Source organism: Anomaloglossus baeobatrachus, chromosome 4 (genome assembly GCF_048569485.1).
Source record: "Anomaloglossus baeobatrachus isolate aAnoBae1 chromosome 4, aAnoBae1.hap1, whole genome shotgun sequence".
In the NCBI taxonomy this organism is placed as follows: domain Eukaryota; kingdom Metazoa; phylum Chordata; class Amphibia; order Anura; family Aromobatidae; genus Anomaloglossus; species Anomaloglossus baeobatrachus.
In genome coordinates this window covers 359023061-359041819 of record NC_134356.1, presented here as the reverse complement: position 1 = coordinate 359041819, position 18759 = coordinate 359023061, and the positions used below count along the sequence as shown (strand labels likewise).

General features: G+C 42.0%; 1 protein-coding gene across 2 annotated transcripts in view; it reads left to right on the top strand.

Annotated features, from left to right (window-relative positions):
* Positions 1-18759, top strand: part of TBC1D22A (TBC1 domain family member 22A) — an 811105-nt gene that overhangs the window by 58017 nt on the left and 734329 nt on the right. For both annotated transcript variants that reach the window (XM_075342553.1, XM_075342552.1), the window contains exon 3: positions 3575-3915. In XM_075342553.1, the coding sequence (XP_075198668.1) occupies positions 3575-3915 (341 nt within the window). The remainder of the gene's footprint in view (positions 1-3574; positions 3916-18759) is intronic.

The window sequence follows — 18759 nt, the reverse complement described above, 5'->3', positions numbered from 1 at the left end:
ATGAGGTCCATGTATGACCTAGCACAAGATCACAATACTGATGCAGTACAGGATTTAGCAGGCCCCAATGATAAAGGCACAAGTGTACAATATTGCTGAACAACCATTCATACACTTCCCATTAATGGATGAAACGATTGCCTAGTATTATGAGTCAGTCCATGATTGATTGGCCTATGAATGATTGTTTCTTCAGTATTTTGCACTTCTACTGTCTTTTTCTGTATCTTGGGTGATGGGTGCCTGATGCATCCTGTAGTGCATTAGAATTGTGACATGGTGTTGGTAATTACCATTGCCTTTTTTTTGTGATGTTTTTTATTTTTTTTTATTTTTAGCCCTTTTTGGTAAGTTTCTCTATTTCATTACTACAGTAACCTGAAAAATGAATGCAGAGAGTGGCACATACGTAACCACTTTTTCTGATGGCAAAGGGGGCCGCATATATTGGACATACTGTTGAAACCAGCAGTTTACATACACTATCTAAAAAGTCACTTATACATGTTTTTCTCACTACCTGGCATGAAATCAGAATAAACCTTTCCTGTTTTAGGTCAATTATGCCAGAATAATGAAAGAAAGAGAATGTTTTAAAGTATTTTTATTACTTTCTGCAAAGTCAAAAGTTTACATACACTAAGGGGTACTTTGCACACTACGACATCACAAGCCGATGCTTGCGATAAAGAGCGCGATAGTCCCCGCCCCCGTCGCACATACGATATTGTGTTATAGCTGCCGTAGTGAACATTATCGCTACGGCAGCTTCACATGGACTTACCTGCCCTGCGACGTCGCTCTGGCCGGCCAACCGCCTCCTTACTAAGGGGGCGGGTCGTGCGGCGTCACAGCGACGTCACACGGCAGGCGGCCAATAGAAGCTGAGGGGCAGAGATGAGCGGGACGTAAACATCCCGCCCACCTCCTTCCTTCCACATAGCCGGCGTGAGCTGCAGGACGCAGATGTTCCTCGCTCCTACGGCTTCACACACAGCGATGTGTGCTGCCGCAGGAACGAGGAACAACATCGGAACATCGGTCCTTCCGAAATTATGGAAATGACCGATGCTACACCGATGATACGATTTCGACGCTTTTGTGCTCGTTAATCGTATCAAAAACGATTTACACACTCCGATATCGACAGCGACACCGGATGTGCATCACTTTCGATTTGACCCCACCGACATCGCAGCTGTGATGTTGTAGTGTGCAAAGTACCCCTAAGAGTACTATTGAAACAATATGGGACAGCCCATATGATGATGTCATGTCTTTGGAAGCTTAATTAGAGAGACCTGTGAATGTATTTTAATGCACACCTGAAACACACTGTTTCTTTGTGTAGTGTCATGGGAAAGTCAAAAGAAATCAGCCAAGATCTCAGGGAAAGAATTTGTAGACTTGCACAAGTCTGGTTCATCCTTGATTGTAATTACCAGATACCTAAAGGTGCCTTGATCATCTGTACAAACAATTGTATTCAAGTACAAACGAGATGGTAATATACAGCCATCATACTGCTCAGGAAGGATACGGGCTCTGTGTACCAGAGATTAATGTGCTTTGGTCAGACTTGTGCATTTCAACCCAAGAACAAAAGCAAAAGACCATGTGAAGATGCTGGCGGAAGTTGGTAAGATTGTGTCGTTAACCACAGTGAAACAAGTACTATATCAATATGGGCTGAAAGGCCACTCTGCCAGGAAGAAGCCATTACTCCAAAAGAAACATAAAAAAAGCCAGATTAATGTTTCGAAAAACACACTGCAACAAAGATTAATTTTTGGAGCCATGTCCTGGGGTTTGATGAAACTAAAATTGAACTGTTTGGCCGTAATGACCATCGCTACATTTGGAGAAAAAAGGGAGAAGCTTTGAAGCCCAAGAACACCATTTCCACTGTGAAACATGGGGGTGGCAGAATCATGTTGTGGGGTTGTTTTGCTGCAGGAGAGACTGGTGCACTTCACAAAATAGATGGATAGCATCATGAGGAAAGAAGATTGTGGCAATACTGAAGCAACATCTCAAGACAGCCAGGAACTTAAAGAATGGGTGAAAATGGGTCTTCCAAATGGATAATGACCCTAGGCATACTGCCAAACGGGTTACAAAGTGGCTTAAAGTTAACAAAGTCAATATTTTGGAGTGGCCATCACAAAACCCTGATCTTGATCCTATTGAAAATTTATGGGCAAAGCTGAAAAGGCCGGTGCGAGTAAGGCGACCTACAAACATGGGTCAATTAAACCAGTTCTGGCAGGAGGAATGGGCCCAAATTCCTACCAACTATTGTGAGAAGCTTGTGGGAGCATGTCCAAAACGTTTGACTCAAGTCATACAGTTTAACGGCAATGGTATCAAATACTAATGAAATATATGTAAACTTTTTGACTTTGGAGAAAGTAATAAAAATCCCTTAAAACATTCTTTCTCTCATTATTCTGGCATTTGGCAAATATAAATAATTTTTGTTCCAAATTGACCTAAAATGGGAAAGGTTTGTTCTGATTTTCATGTCAGATAGTGAGAAAAACATGCATATCGGTATTTGTAGAGAGTGAATGGAAACTTCTGGTTTCAACTGTATGTGGCATATCTTGTTGGTGACACCAAGGTTTAGGATGGGACGACCCATTTAAGGAATACATTAAGCCTAAATTGTAAACTTGACTATACATTTGAATCTGTTGCTATTTCTGGTCAATTTCTTCATCTGCTTATCCTCCAGATCTGGGAGTCAGATGAGATATCTGATTGTAAGCATCCGTGGTCCCCCCCCACATAGCTTCTCATGAGCCAGACCAGACACCCCATACCTTGCACTGATGAGGGGCAAGCACCCCGAAACACCGTGTCTGCAAATTGGGATTCTGGTCTGGCATAAAATCCTAAGTCAAATGCAAAGGATTGTTAAAAATCCACTTGTGACTTTTAGGATCGCTACTTCCAATAGGTGGCGCTGCGCTAGAGTTTGTCTCCTTTTCTGGAGAGACAATTTGAATATTTCCTAGAGGGGCATGGCAGCTATAAGTCCCCTTACTGGCAGCCAGACTGGCTTTAAAAGTCTCCTTAAGGAGAATAGTGTTCCTCCGTGGTCCTCCCACATAGCTTCTCATGAGCCAGACCAGACACCCCATACTTTGCACTGACGAGGGGCAAGCACCCCGAAACACCGTGTCTACACATTGGGATTCTGGTCTGGCATAAAATCCTAAGTCATATGCAAAGGATTGTTAAAAATCCACTTCTGACTTTTAGGATCGCTACTTCCAATAGGTGGCGCTGCGCTAGAGTTTGTCTCCTTTCCTAGAGAGACAATTTGTAAGCATACAAGCATTAATATGTCTGCATAGATTTCTAGAGTATTTCACTTCTCCAGACCATTCTGGACTATGCTGAATACTGGGGGATCAGTGACTCCTTAGGCAAGTACCTCCCTGAGGCTGAATCCTGGACTGGTAGTGGCTTTGCATCCAGTTCTTACTACTTCTATATTTTGCATAATATTATTAATTTATAGCTCCTTCAGTGGATTTCACTGTTCCATTTTTTTTCTGTTTCTCAGTTTAAGCAAAACTGCTCAGAAGATTCCCACAACACCTGTAAAGCTGAAAAAGGTCAGTACTTTCCAAGAGTTTGAAAGCAATACAAGCGATGCTTGGGACGTTGGAGAGGACGATGATGAACTTTTGGCAATGGCAGCAGAAAATTTAAATACTGAAGTGGTTATGGAAACTGCCAACAAAGTGATTGAAAACCATACAAAATTACAAGAACAGAACAAATTTCAAGAGACCCAGCAATTGGAAGATAGGCCTGTGAAAATGGAAGAGCTGCCCTCTTACATTAACATCGACAGTAAAATAGTAAAATCGGCCAGTGAAAGTCAGATTCCTAATCCGTCCGGTATGTACATTTATTATTACTACAGAATTTTGTGGGTTAGTGTGTGTTTTACATTGAACTGTTGGTCAGAGTGAATGGAAGAATGCACAAACTCTTCATATTGTTTTGTAGTGTTTTTCACTGTATATAATGGAAATTGTTGCATAGTGTTGATTTTTCTATAAAAAAAGCACTCCAGTGCTTTTCGCTAGATACACCTTATACTGCTACAGTAGTTTACTATAATAACATAAAAATAATCTTTATTTCTATAGCGCCAACATATTCCGCAGCGCTTTACAATTCAGATTGCATTAAGACAGTCCTTCTTCCTAACACAAGAGAGAGCCTTGTTGGATCCTCCTGATATATCAGTTTTTAACTTCTGGATGTACTCCTTCTTATATCATGCCTTAGCTACGTCTTACAAGATTACCCAAGCTAAGGAGCATGTTCAGCAGAAGATCCGTTTGTGGGTGGGGAGCCTTCAGCTGAGGAGATGAGGCTGACGTTTGTGGGCTTCGAAAACTATGATGATGATGATGATCCCCAAAAAATACATAAGCAACTATAAACCATGGTGAATACACCATGGTATGAGCAAATATATATGTACCGTCAATTTGAGTGGGTATTAACATGCAGTAGTATGCTACACAAAGGGGGAGGAAGAGAATGACCACAAAAAGAAAGATGAATTTATCATGCAAATATATAATTTTATTGGAACATGAAGATAAAAAGAAATATATTAAAAATTTAGGGGACAGGAGTCCTGCGGTCCTGATTCATGTTTTGTTTTCTTCCTTTATGGTATTTCTTCCAATTGATATGCAGTGTATTTACTTATTTATATATTTATTACATTATTTAATTTTCAATTTACATCTATCTGCTATATTTTATATGTACTAATTTTCTAGAGAATACAACATTTATTTGATATCCTCTTTTCTGATATATTTGTCATGCACTTTTCTTTGGTTACTTCCCCCCACAATGTTAATATATCTTTTTATCTTGAAGGTGTTTTCCGGTCTAAAATAAGTCTGCAGTCATACTATGTGATTGCAGACTTCTGAATCCTACCATTGCACACAGTGTACACTGCAAGGATTTGCTAGTTTCTGAGCTGGGAACTGCGGTCAGGTGACCGCAATTGGGAAATATGCATATTCCCGGCTAGAACCCGACTAGTTGGTGTAACCTCACTCAATACAATATATTGAGTAAAGCTGCCCCCACAAGAGGGCCGGGCCTACTATTCAGATGCGCCCATTCCATACACTTGTGTTCAGTGAGGCCGCCACCACTAGCCAGATTCTGGCCAGGAACATGCATATCGAGTAATTGCTGTCACGTGACTGTCATTGCTCAGAAACTGGCGAATCCTCACAGCACACAAACTGTGTGCTGGGAGAATTCATAAGTCGGCAGTCACTCTATATCATTTTAAAAAAAATGGAAGACTTGCCGGCACTTCCTAAACTTATGGTCTGAACTGGTGCAAACTGAACATTAACACATATATTATCAGAAATAACAGTTGCATTCAAGTTAAAGAGGAGAAAAAAAAACTGAAGGATGTGAATAGTGCGCATTGCAATGTGAATATTTTGATAATCTATATAATTTTAGACCTGACAAACCCTTTAGCATGACTGCAGACTTATTTTAGACCAGACAACACCTTCAAGATAGCAAGATATGTTAAAATTGTGGGGGGCAATAACCAAAACAAAAAGTTCATGACAAATGTATCAGAAAAGACGGTATCAAATAAATAATAGTGCTGTATTCTCTATAAAATTAGCATATATATATATATATATATATATATATATATATATATATATATATATATACAGATGTAATTAGATAAATTAAATAGTGTAATAAATATATAAATAAGTAAATATATTGGAGAAATGGCAGGACTACTAGTTTGACAATTGATCTTTTCTATACTGCACGTTTTATTGGATGTCACATACCAACCCTAAGGCGGGCTTTGCACGTTGCGACATCGCAAGCCGATGCTGCGATGTCGCACGCGATAGTCCCCGCCCCCGTCACAGGTACGATATCGTGTGATAGCTGGCGTAGCGAAAATTATCGCAACGCCAGCTTCACATGCACTCACCTGCCCTGCGACCGTCGCTCTGGCCGGCGACCCGCCTCCTTCCTAAGGGGGCGGGTCGTGCGGCGTCATAGCGACGTCACACGGCAGGCGGCCAATAGCGGTGGAGGGGCGGAGATGAGCAGGATGTAAACATCCCGCCCACCTCTTTCCTTCCGCATAGCCGCCGGTGGCAGGTAAGGAGATGTTCCTCGCTCCTGCGGCTTCATACACAGCGATGTGCGCTGCCGCAGGAACGAGGAACAACATCGTACCTGTCGCGGCACTGGCATTATGGAAATGTCGGTGAATGCAACGATGATACGATAACGACGTTTTTGTGCTCGTTCATCGTATCATCTAGCATTTACACAGTACGATGTCGAAAGTGACGCCGGATGTGCGTCACTTTCGATTTGACCCCACCGACATCGCACGTGCAATGTCGCAACGTGCAAAGCCGCCCTAAGGCGTTAGTGTCTACGCAAACCATCAGAAGGTGTGTGCATGACTTTGTGCTATGATGTCCAGTTACAGATGTTCAATTGACCTCATACCACCGCTTGTAAAGGCCATCATGGTGAACAACAAAACGGCAATGTATGGTGGAATGGAGGTCTATTCTTTTTAGATTTGAGTAATCTTTTGTATTGGATGCAGAAATAGCCAGTGATTAGTCTGGAGACCAAATGAGTAATACCATGAAACGTCCACCATGAAATAGATCACACCGGTACTACTCCCAAGATTATGTGGTGGTATAATGTATGATAGCCGGACCCCTCTAGTCTTCATTCCAGATTCAGTAACAGCTCGCCATTACATTGGTTTGCTGATGGAACCAGTAGTATAGCCATTTCTCCAAAGTGTCCTCAGAGTCATTCTTCAAAATGACAATTCCAAGCCACGTGTTGCTCTTACTTATGTGAGCAGCTGTGTCACCTAAACTTGCTAATATGGCCTGCAGCATCTCCAGACGTCGAGCACATCTTTAAAGTCATTGGTCTGTGATTGCAAGGTAAGCTGCCAGCAGTGGATCTTGATTATTTGCATGCTGAAGTGCAGTCAGCGTGGCAGAACATTCCTCAGACAACCAATAATAACCTCATAAATAACATGCCAAGTCGTATAAGTGTAAATGTAAAGTAATGCACCTAGGACGGAGTAATCCTATAGGTGCATATATATTAAATGGAAGTAAACTCGGGACTACAGAACAGGAGGAAGACTTGGGGATTCTCATTACAAATAAGCTGAGCAGCAGCACTCAATGTCAAGCAGCAGCTGCTAAAGCAAACAAGATTTTAGGGCGTATAAAAATAGAGATTAGATCCCGTGATCCCAACATATTGTTACCCCTCTATAAATCACTTGTAAGCCCACATCTGGAATATGGGATCCAGTTATGGGCTCCACATTTTAGAAAGGACATTTAGAAGTTAGCTCAAAGGCAGGCAACTAGACTATTGCAGGGAATGGAAGACCTTGGATTTGTTTAGCTTTGAAAAAAGATGTCTCAGAGGAGATCTCCTTTATATGTATAAATACATGTGTGGTCAATATAAAGAACTGGCACATGACTTATTTCTTCCAAAGACAATATTAAGGACCAGGAGGCACTCACTGCGAGTGGAATAAAGGTGATTCCGGCAGCTAAATAGGAAAGGGTTCTTTACAGTTAGAGCGGTCAGACTGTGGAATACACTACCACAAGAGGTAGTAATGGCAGATACTATAACAGCTTTTAAAAAAGGGCTGGATGATTTCCTCAGTACACACAACATTGTTGGTTATAAATGATTTAGTGACAATATATATAATTGGTGGAGGAAGGTTGAACTAGATGAACCTAGGTCTTTTTTCAACCTAAGTAACTATGCAAGTGTATGTATTTCATGGCACTCATGCTTGACACTAAATAAGTCAAGATGTTTTTGCATATAATTAACTTACCGTAGCTATTGATTTCTTGATTGCCATAATTCAGTGACTTTTCCTTCTTCGTGTTGCAATGCCAATGTTGAGCAGTGTATTATAGTGGTGATAAGCTTTGTTTGGACATGGAAAAAGGGGTTCACCAGAGAGCTACTTTATTTTTATTAAACAACTATAAAGACTTTAAAGATATTAAAGATATATATTCAGAAATTAGTTTAGCAATGGGAAATGTGTGAAAATAAAGGCTTTGTGAATTCAATCCCTCTTCACTACTGCGCTGCCGCTCCGACAGTATGTGCTGCTTCTGCTAATGCAAGGAATCACTGGTAAATGGTGACAATTGCATGTACAGTGGGTGACGATTAGCTGCAGCGGTACATGAACAATGAATCCTACTTCTATACTTCAGAACTGTTTGGGTCTGGATTTACGATAATGCATATTTTAACACCTTTTAGTCTCTCACGCTCTTCTCCAAAAATCCCAGACAGCCTTCTTAAGAAGTAGCATCTCCTAAAATTGCTGCGTATGTCTTTCACGGCCACATTCTCCTTAAATGATAGAGTTGCTTCCTCTTCTGTTAAGTACACAGTCATAAATATTCCACACACAATGAGACCAGATGCGACGTGTGAACACGGTTTATTAGAAATCTTGGTTAGCTTGAAGGTTTCTGCTGCTTTGAGCAATTGTAATGGTTTTCATGTACTGGGCTAATAACAGTTTAAAGTCCATTTCATGCACTAATTACTTGGAAGAACCAAAGTAATATAACTGTTCTTCACCACAGATTGTAATTACAGACAACTTTTAAAACCACATTTCTCTAAGGCTCACAGCCCAAAAACACAAAGCACTATGCATTGTATTAAGTAATTTTTGTTCTTTGAATGCAGTGAAATGTAACTTGTTTTCTAGAAATTAAAAGGGTCATCTGAGCTGAGAAAACATGGCTGCTTCTTTCCATGAAGTGATTTATTCTTTCCGTAGGCTATTTCTGTTTTTGCACTTCAGATATATTTAATGTTTAAGGGTGCTTTACACACTGCGATATCGCTAGCGATCTCATTAGTGATGTGACACGCCAGATCGCACATACGATTTGCCGAGATCGCACGTGTGACCGGAGCTACAAAAATGACCTATGTGCGATATCAGCAAATCTTATCTGCGATCTGGCGTGTCACATCGCTAACAAGATCGCTAGCAATGTCACAGCGTGTAAAGCAGCCTTTAGCCTCCTCATTTTGAATGGGTAACATTTTCTTGATATAACAAGTAAGTTTGCAATTTAGTAAAAATTAAGAATGGTAGGTATCACATTTAATTAAGGTTACCGGTCATGTTTGATAGACTGTGGTGACCAAACATGTGCTTTCTTCTAACAGAGCCTGTAAGCACCACTCTGTTTTTGTTTGGGCCGGTTTCTAGAGTGCTGTTATTTACTGATCGCGGCTAGTTTCAGTCCCCCTGTACTCCTCCAAAGCTGCTTCTGCTTGTAACATTGATAAGCGCACAGCTCGAGTCAACAGTTTCAGCATTGGCCATGACATGAAGCAGCTGCTGAGGTGCCCGTTTGTGGCCCCTCTGTGGTGACTTAAAGGTGGTTGCCCTCTTACTTGGTCTCCAGAGTGGTGCACTTTTTGCGCCATTTTCCGTGACCCATAGCGTTCTCACTTTTCAAAATATGGTGCTCAGTGATGGCTTATGTTTTGCATCTTGTGCTGGCGTTTTTAATGGTATAATTTTTGTGCAGATGCTACGTATTAATAGCTTGTTATTGCATTTTGCACAGAATTTGCAACAACCAAAAATCGTAATTTTGGCCGTTTATCAATGATTAATTTATTTAATATTTTGATAGGTCGGGCAGTTCTGAACGCAGCAATACCAAATATGTGGATATTGTGTATTTTTTTTAAGACTTTGATTTTCAATGGGGTGGATGGGGGTGATTTAAACTTTTTTTTTAAAACTTTTTTTCTTACTTTTTTAATTTATTTTACTAGTCCCCCTAGGAGGCTATAAGGATCAGCAGTCTGATCGCTTGTTCGTTTCTTCTGATCAGAGCAGCACAGCTCTGATTAGCAGAAATGCAGCTTTCCTGTGAAAACCAGTGCTCTGCTGGCTGTAATAGGAACTACGTAATGATAGCTACGGGAGTCATCACATGACCCTGTGCTACCATGGCAACCATCGGCTACCTGTGATCACATCACAGTGCCTCCGATGGTAATGGGGAAAGATACGATCTCCATCGAAGCCATTTATACCGCACTGTCACATTTTGACAGCGCAATATAAGGGGTTAACAGGCGCGGGTGGATCGCGCCTGTTAACCCCTTATAAGAACCCCCCTCCCCCCCGCCTGCCTCCAGTCTGTGAATGACTTGCTTCCTCAGTATGACATGTCAGTAGGGACCTGTTATTCACTGACTGGAGGCAGGCAGAGGGTCCATGGAATCACAAACCGGGAGGAGATGACCTAATTAGTAGAAAACTACAAATGCTAATTACACAAGAACAACAAAGAGGATTTATTCACCAAAGGTATCAATGTAATCTTTATTACAGCACCATTACAAGCCATGACTTTGCTTTATATTACAAAATCATGTTTACAGGTTCTCTTTTAAGAGATGCAGATCTCTCTCTCTCTCGGTCTTTATCTCTCTCTGTCGGTCGGTCTCTCCCTCTCACCCCCTCTCTCATACTCAACGATCATCGGCGTGGTGCTGCACGGCTGTCACACTGCTCTGGCGGCTTTTCCTCTTTTGAAAATGCTGGCCGCTCATTATTCCATCTCGTATTCACTGCTTCCCCCGCCCACCGGCACCTATGATTGGTTGCAGTCACGCTGAGTGACAGATGTCTCACTGCAACCAATCACAGCCGTCTGTGGGCAGATCTATATCGTGCAGTAAAATAAATAAATAATTTAAAAAAAAGACGTGCGGTCCCCCCCAATTTTGATACTAGCCAAGGTAAAGCCACACGGCTGAAGGCTGGTATTCTCAGGACGGGGAGCTCTACGTTATGGGGAGCCCCCCAGCCTAACAATATCAGCCAGCAGCCGTCTGGAATTGCCGCATCCATTAGATACGACAGTCCCGGGACTCTACCTGGCTCATCTCGAATTGCCCTGGTGCGGTAGCAATCGGGGTAATAAGGAATTAATGACAGCCCATAGCTGCCACTAAGTCTTAGGTTAATCATGACAGGCGTCTATGAGACACCCCCAATGATTAACCTGTGAGTGAAAGTAAATAAACACATACACCCCAAAAAATACTTTGTTTGGAATAAAAGACAAAAAACACCCTCTTTCACCACTTTATTAATCCTCAAATACCCCTCCAGGTTCGGCGTAATCCTCTCGAGGTCCCACAACACTTTCAGCTCATCTACATGAAGCTGACAGGAGTGCCCGTGGAACACCGCCGCTCTCTGTCAGCTCCACGCAGCAACTGAAGTCAACCGTGCTGTCAGCGCGGAAGTCACTCAGGTAGTGCCGGGGTGTATGCGGTGATGATGGATGCAGTAGTGCAGAGGTGTGTGCAGTGATGATGGGTGCAGTAGTGCCGAGGTGTGTGCGGTGATGATGGGGGCGGTAGTGCCGGGGTTTGTGCGATGATGATAGGGACGGTAGTGCCTGGGTGTGTGCAGTGATAATGGGGGTGGTGGTAGTGTCTGGGTGTGTGCGGTAATGATGGGGGTGGTGGTAGTGCCTGGGTGTGTGCAGTGATAATGGGGGCAGTAGTGTCTGGGTGTGTGCGGTAATGATGGGGGTGGTGGTAGTGCCTGGGTGTGTGCGGTGATAATGGGGGGGGGGCGTTCTCTCTCTCTCTCTATCTCTCTCTCTCTTTCTCACTATTTACAACGCATCCGTCACATGCGTCACACAACGCAGTGTGACGGATGCTGCACAACGCAAGTGTGAAAGCAGCCTAAGACATTGGGGCTTGCACATGAATGCTAGGACCTCCGCCCGCTTCCTGCGATCTTTCTCTGTGTGCCCGTTGCCTGAGACTGATTACACTGGAGAGCAGGCAGTGGACAGCAGGTTACACACATGGGAGACTCCTAGTGGCCGTCGCTTTGGAGGGATTTTTCAGGGTGATGACGCAATTGTTGGTATATAAAGTTCTTTGGACTTTTGTTAATAATTGCAGTGGGCATCAGATGAGACTAAGTTTGTTGAAACACACTTGCCATTTAAGTTGCCATGGTAACACTTGTTTGTTGTTTTTTTAAAAGCAACAGTAAGAACACAAGATAGACATTTCACAGTGGGGCGCACATAGGAAAGTGCGCTTAAAAGCCTTTTACTAGTATTTTTTTTATTTTTATTCTAAAAGGACATGCACAAATTATATGTGTAGAATGTTCTTTTTATCTTATTTACACTGAAAATTTTCAGAATTGAGTTGAAAGTTGTGTTTCCTATGAGCATTGATGGCATATTGATCTGATGTGCCATCGATAAGTGTTCAGTGGTGGTCTCTGGCCCAAGACGTTACATTTTCAACATTTTTCTTAACTACATATTATAACTAGTGTCGTGACCTTTCATGATGGTATAAAGTATTTCAAGTTCAATACACATTGAGTAATGGGGACTATTTAAAAAAAAAAAAAACAACAAAAAAACAAAACCCCAAAAAACAAAATGATGAATAGGTAATCTAAAATAATGTCAAAAGATGTACACAGTGATGTACATTCAATTATTTTGTGTTTAAGGATAATGAATCTATAACTATTCACACCCTTCTAAGACATATACACATGACATGATGTGCCGTTATATTTACACATGTACAACAAGTTTTACAAATGAGAAATTTGTCTGGTGCTTATTTTTTGCTCTTAAAACAGTGATTCCAAATGGCTGCTGAGAGGAAGTTAACAAGTTGTCATGTATGTTCATTAATTACCCCAAAATGTATGAACTCTTAATCTATATGGAAATCCCATTAATTACCAACATAAATTACACTAGTCGGACAGGCGGCTCCCCGACTGTTTCTCCCACCCACTGACCTCGATTGACAGGGGCAGCTATTAAAAGTATGTTTGCTTATCTCTGAAAGGCTGCAGCGTTTCAGAGTCAAACATATCTGGCTGAGTTCATACAGCCAGTGAATGATACACGTAAGGCCTGTTTCACACGTCAATAATTCTGGTACGTATGTGATAGTTTTTATACGTACCAGAATCACTGACATACGCAGACCCATTCTAATCAGTGGGTCAGCGCACACATCAATGATTTTTCACTGACCATGTCTCCGTGCAGTGTACACGCGTGCACGTGATTGCTGCACTGAGACAAGTCCATTTTTTTCTGGCATCACTGATGTCCCATGGACCACAGTATGGTGTGATCCGTGAAACACGTACCAGAAAAACATGGACATTGAAAATAAAAAGCATTTTCAACTCGCCTTCTCCAGCGACGCTCTGTGCAGCCTGTGCTCTCTGCAGCTTCTTGCTCGGCTCATTATGACATGCATATTCATTTATGCAGCCGGAGCCGACCCAGAAGTAGCTGCAGAGAGCAGAGAGCAGAGGCAGCGGGGGCCGGATGAAGCAGAGCTGGAGAGTTTGGCACCATGTACAGCAGGAATGGGACAGGTGAGCATACGTCCATGTGTAATCACAGATCACGTAATGCACATGGACAACCCACGTATGACATATGCGTTTTTTACACGTCAGTGAAAAACATCTGTGTTTTTCACTGACGTGTGAAAAAGGCCTAACAGACGTCAGGTTATCTTTAAGGAAACATAGAGAAACAGCAAACATTAAACCAGTAACACAGGGTTTCCTACCATGTACGACTCTTTTTGAAGGGTTTTGAATGGCAGTTGTGCTTAGCAAAAAAAGTGTATCATCTCCTATATTAGTCAATAGAAAAATATATGTAGACAATAAGATACCAATATCTAGGAACACTTACAAGTAAAGAGGAAAGCTGACCTGATGTCTCAGCACCCCGACTCGTGTTTTACGCTGCTCCTTGAAGATCTAGGAACACTTACTAGTAAAGAGGAAAGCTGACTTGATATCTCAGTATCTCAGCGCCCCATCTCTGTGTTTACCACATTAAAATGTAAGAAATTTTTTTAAAAAATACACATATATTGTATCGCTGAGTTTGTAAAAAGCCGATCTAGCAAAGTTTAAAATCAATCAATATGATTGGGAAACAATGTAACAAGAAAAAAAAATCAAAGTGCCAGAATTATGTTTTTTTTTCCAGATGTTACAGCTCTCAAAGATGCGACACAACCAAAATGTATTTGTTTATTGTTTTTAATTTTAAATTTTTTTTCACTACTTAACCAGTTTATGATCATAAACATACCAATACATCCAAGGTCGTATCTGTCCCTCACACGCGTTTGTTGATCTGATCAGCAGACATGTGCAGCTGACAGGCACAGGTGAATTGGAGATCCACCTGCGCCTGTTAATTAGTTAGATTGCACTGTCAAACTCTGACAGCACGATCTAACGCGCTCCCATGGGGATCCACATTGCATTACAGGGTGCCGATGGGCTGTCATGACAGCGGTGAGTCAGCTGATGCCCCCTGTCACTGCCATGATGTGTTTCCTCTGAATGCCGGCAGTTCTCACATTCACTGGAGATCTACATTTCTCCTCATCAAAGCAGTGTTGAAGTTATTGAATAATGTAGGCATAAAGTCCCGTAATCAGAATACTACAATCAATAAAAAGTAAAAAACAAATAATAAAAATAAGAAAAAAAAAAAACCAAACTAAAAGCTTGAATTTTAATTAAAATTTACTTTTCAGTTTCTTGTTATTTCAGTTATCATTGTGGGGTTTTTCTTACTTTTACAGAAGGGCGTCAACAATTTTGCTAATGTGGGTATTTCTGAGCTAGTAGGTAGAGATTACCTTCTATGATGTCTGCTATAAACAGTACACAGAGAAATGAAGGTTTCATGTTGTTTTTCACTAATATTTTTTTCCCCTAAATGTATCAGTTGGCCGTAGATGTGTGAGACATGGAAGCCTTCCAATGTGCATCCGTTTCACGGTTTCCCCAGACATCAATGGCCTCTTTTGATCTGCAAGCATGGATCCAGAATAGAACATGCATTGTGCCTCATGGAGCACACGCGGATCCCTGTATTTCACAGATTTATTTATAGGTCCATGAAGCTTATGGCTTGTGTGTGCTGTTCATTTTTTTCGTGTTGCACTGATGTGTCAATGTAGCCTAATGCCCACTAATTTTTGTCTCATTTTATATCTGTGCTAAATGGACCATTTTTCACGTCATCATCGCTATTGCCTCGATTCTTGTATCCGTTTTTTCATCTCTGCGTTTTCAAAGCTGAAGCTTAACCAGTTCCTGACCAAGGACATCTCCAGGTTTTATCATACCCATTTCTATAATTGTTTTCTCGTTCAGATATTCAAATGATTTTTGCCCCTTTTTCACTACACATGAGGCTTAATTTATATCTATATTTTTTCCTGGTTTACCTTGTTTCTAAGGCTCTTGTATATATACAGTATATACCGTCTATAGGCAGTCCAGAAGCAAAAAGTAAATCGGTAACCGTCATTTTAATTTTTATTTCAGAAATCAATAGTACACAATAAAAGTAAGTAATCTTGTAATGCATCTTATCAGAGAAATCTGCTTCTTTCTCCTCCTGTATTGATCTTTCACTCTCAATTCCTGGCTCAAATCTGTAAAATATATATTCAATGAGAAAACATTTTACCATCACTAAAAAAGATAAGCGAGAATAGTTGGTGCTTGTACGATTCTGAGGAGAAGGAAGGAGGAGGGCAGACTGAAACATTTTGCTACAAGTTTGTGTGAAATGACAGTTTCACTTCACTGTATAGCATGTACAGTAGTGTCACCTACCGTAATTGGTTGCAGTCATACATGCGTGACAGCGTCTGCCTGTAAAAAACCACAGGCGCTGTCTGCGGGTCAGTATCGTGGTATAAAAATAAATAAAACAATTGGCGTAGCGTCCCCCAGCACACATAAAGCATACGACTGCAGCCTCCAGCTCTGCGCTTATCTTGTCTGTGTAGCAAAATAAGGGGAACAGCATGCAGCTTTTTTTTTAATCTATTTAAATAAATTATTTTAAAAAATGACGTGCGGTCACCCCAATTTTGATACCCAGCCAAGCTAAAACCCGACAGCTGGGGGCTGGTATTCTCAGGCTGGGGAATGCCATACTTAATGGACCGCCCCCAGCCTAAAAATAGCAACCTGCACACAATCTTCACCTCCTGGCAAAAAACGTGTTTTTTGCTGCTATTTTATTATTTTTTTTTTTTATGCGTTTTTTATTATGGCATTTTGATGCAGTTTTCTGCCAGGAGTTTCACATTTGGTGCTGGAATGCCTTCATAAGATTTCAGCACCAAATTTCCACCTCCTAGCAGAAAAAACGTTGTTTTGCATTTTTGGACCAAGAGATACAATTTTGGTGATGACATTTTCTCACCATATTTATGTACCCACCGAGGACTGATTTTTCCTGTGATTTAAGACTTTTCAGACTAAATGATTAGTCCAGGAGGTGGAAGAGGCAGATTTCTCTGATAAAATATGACAAAGTTGCTTAATTTCCTGTATACAGTTGATTTATGGAAAAAAATTAAAACAATGATTACTCCTTAACCTGTGACATATTTCATTTATCCATTGACTGTTAACAGGTCACTAATATAGATGGAAAACTGAAATACAAGGTATGTCTTCTACATTTCACCAGTTTTCCACAGATTAACTTATACTTTAACCCCTTAACGACCGCCGATGCGCCTTTTAACGGCGACAAATTAGGGTACTTCTTCCGATCCACCGCTTTTTAACGGCGGTCGGAAAAAAGGGTCTAGCGCCCCCCCAGAGTCGGAATATTTCTGGGGTCCCAGCTGCTGGGGGTAGCTGAGACCCTGGAAATCATGATTCAGGCCGGTTTTTCCGGTCCCCGCTCACGTGATGACCGGTATACACCGTATACCGATGATCATCTTACATTAAATGACAGCGCCGGTAAAAAATGATTTATCTCCCATCTGGCATAAACAAACATGTCAGGAGGGAGATAAATCTCCTCCCCGGTCCCCTCCGGTCCCCCACTCCTGCCAAAGTGCCCCCCCTCCCGAAAATCCAAGATGACCGCGCGCACACTGGCGCGCACAGCAGCGCGCCGGCCGAATTTACCCTTTTCCTCTGGTTTCTGTCGCATGTGCTATGACACATACGACAGAAAACTGCTCCCTAGGCCCTGCCAGGTCACCCCCTATTCCCCCTGGTGTTCCCCGGTGTCCCCCATACCTGTCGGAGCGCTGATCCCCCGCAGCCCCCTCCTCCTTCACAGCAGACGCTGGTCACACGTGCAGAGCAGCTGACAGCTCAGCTTCCTATGTTCAAAGACGCTGGCTGCTGCTGCTGCTGCTCGGCACAATGCAGCTGTGACCCGGGGAGGGTGGGTGCAAATTCTTTGCACCCACTCTCCTCAAATGGAGGGTCTGCACTCCTAGAAAATGGGGGATACGTTCCCTGAACGTGCCCCCCATATTCTAGAAGGTCCAGAACCGCCGCGGGACTTTCACAATAGATTACAGGGACCCGATTTTTTTTTTCTTTTCAATAAATTGGTGAAAGAGGGAATATTTTGGGGAGTGTTTTTTCAAATAATTTTTTTTTTTTGTCTTTTTTTTATTACTGTCAATTAGTTATGTCTGGTATCAGATAGACTCCGTGACATCACTAATTGCTGGGCTTGATGCCAGGTGACATTACACATCTGGTATCAACCCCATTTATTACCCCATTTGCCACCGCACCAGGGCAACGTGATGAGTTTGGGCGAAGCGCCAGGATTGGCACATCTAATGGATGCGCCACTTCTGAGGCAGCTGCGGCCTGCTATTTTTAGGCTGGGAAGAGTCCAATAACCATGGCTCTTCCCACCCTGAGAATACCAGACCCCAGCTGTCAGCTTCACCTTGGCTGGTGATCTAATTTGGGGGGACCCCACATTTTTTTTTTAATTATTTATTTATAAATAATTAAAAAAAAACCAAAAAACAGCTTGGGGAGCTCTCCAAATTGATCACCAGACAAGATGAAGCTGTCAGCTGTGGTTTGCAGGCTACAGCTGTCTGCTTTACCCTAGCTGGCTATCAAAAATATGGGGGACCCCACGTCATTTATTTTAATTATTTTTTTTTTCTTTTTGGGCTAAATACAAGGCTAGGCATCCTTTAGTGCCACATGAAAGGCACTAAAGGGCGCCAGCTTAGAATATGCAGGGGGGTGGGATGTTATATATGTTTGACATCTATCCATTCATCCATTGTAGCATTTTAGGATCTGTGCCCACAATCAGGGTTTGCAGCATTTTGGGCGCAGAGTGTTTTCCCTGCATCCATAGCGCTGTGTTGTGCAGTAGAAGCACAGTGGAAGGATTTTTAGAAATCTCATGCCCACTGTGCTTCTTTTCTCTGCAGCATAAACCGACCTGTGAAGCAGCTTCCCGAGCCTCAGCATGTCAATTTATGCTGCGGAGATGAGTGTTCTCTGCAGGTAGAATAGAACTAAAGTCCACAGCAGCCTGAACCCAAATCCTGGGCATGGGCAGCTGCGTTCTCCCGTGGACAACACTCACATCTCTGCAGGAAGGCTGACACTGTGTACTAGACGCCGTGTCGCTGGATCATGGCCCATAGCCTAACAGTGAAAATATTGTTGCTACAGCAACATTTTTGTGAAGTACCTGTGGATTC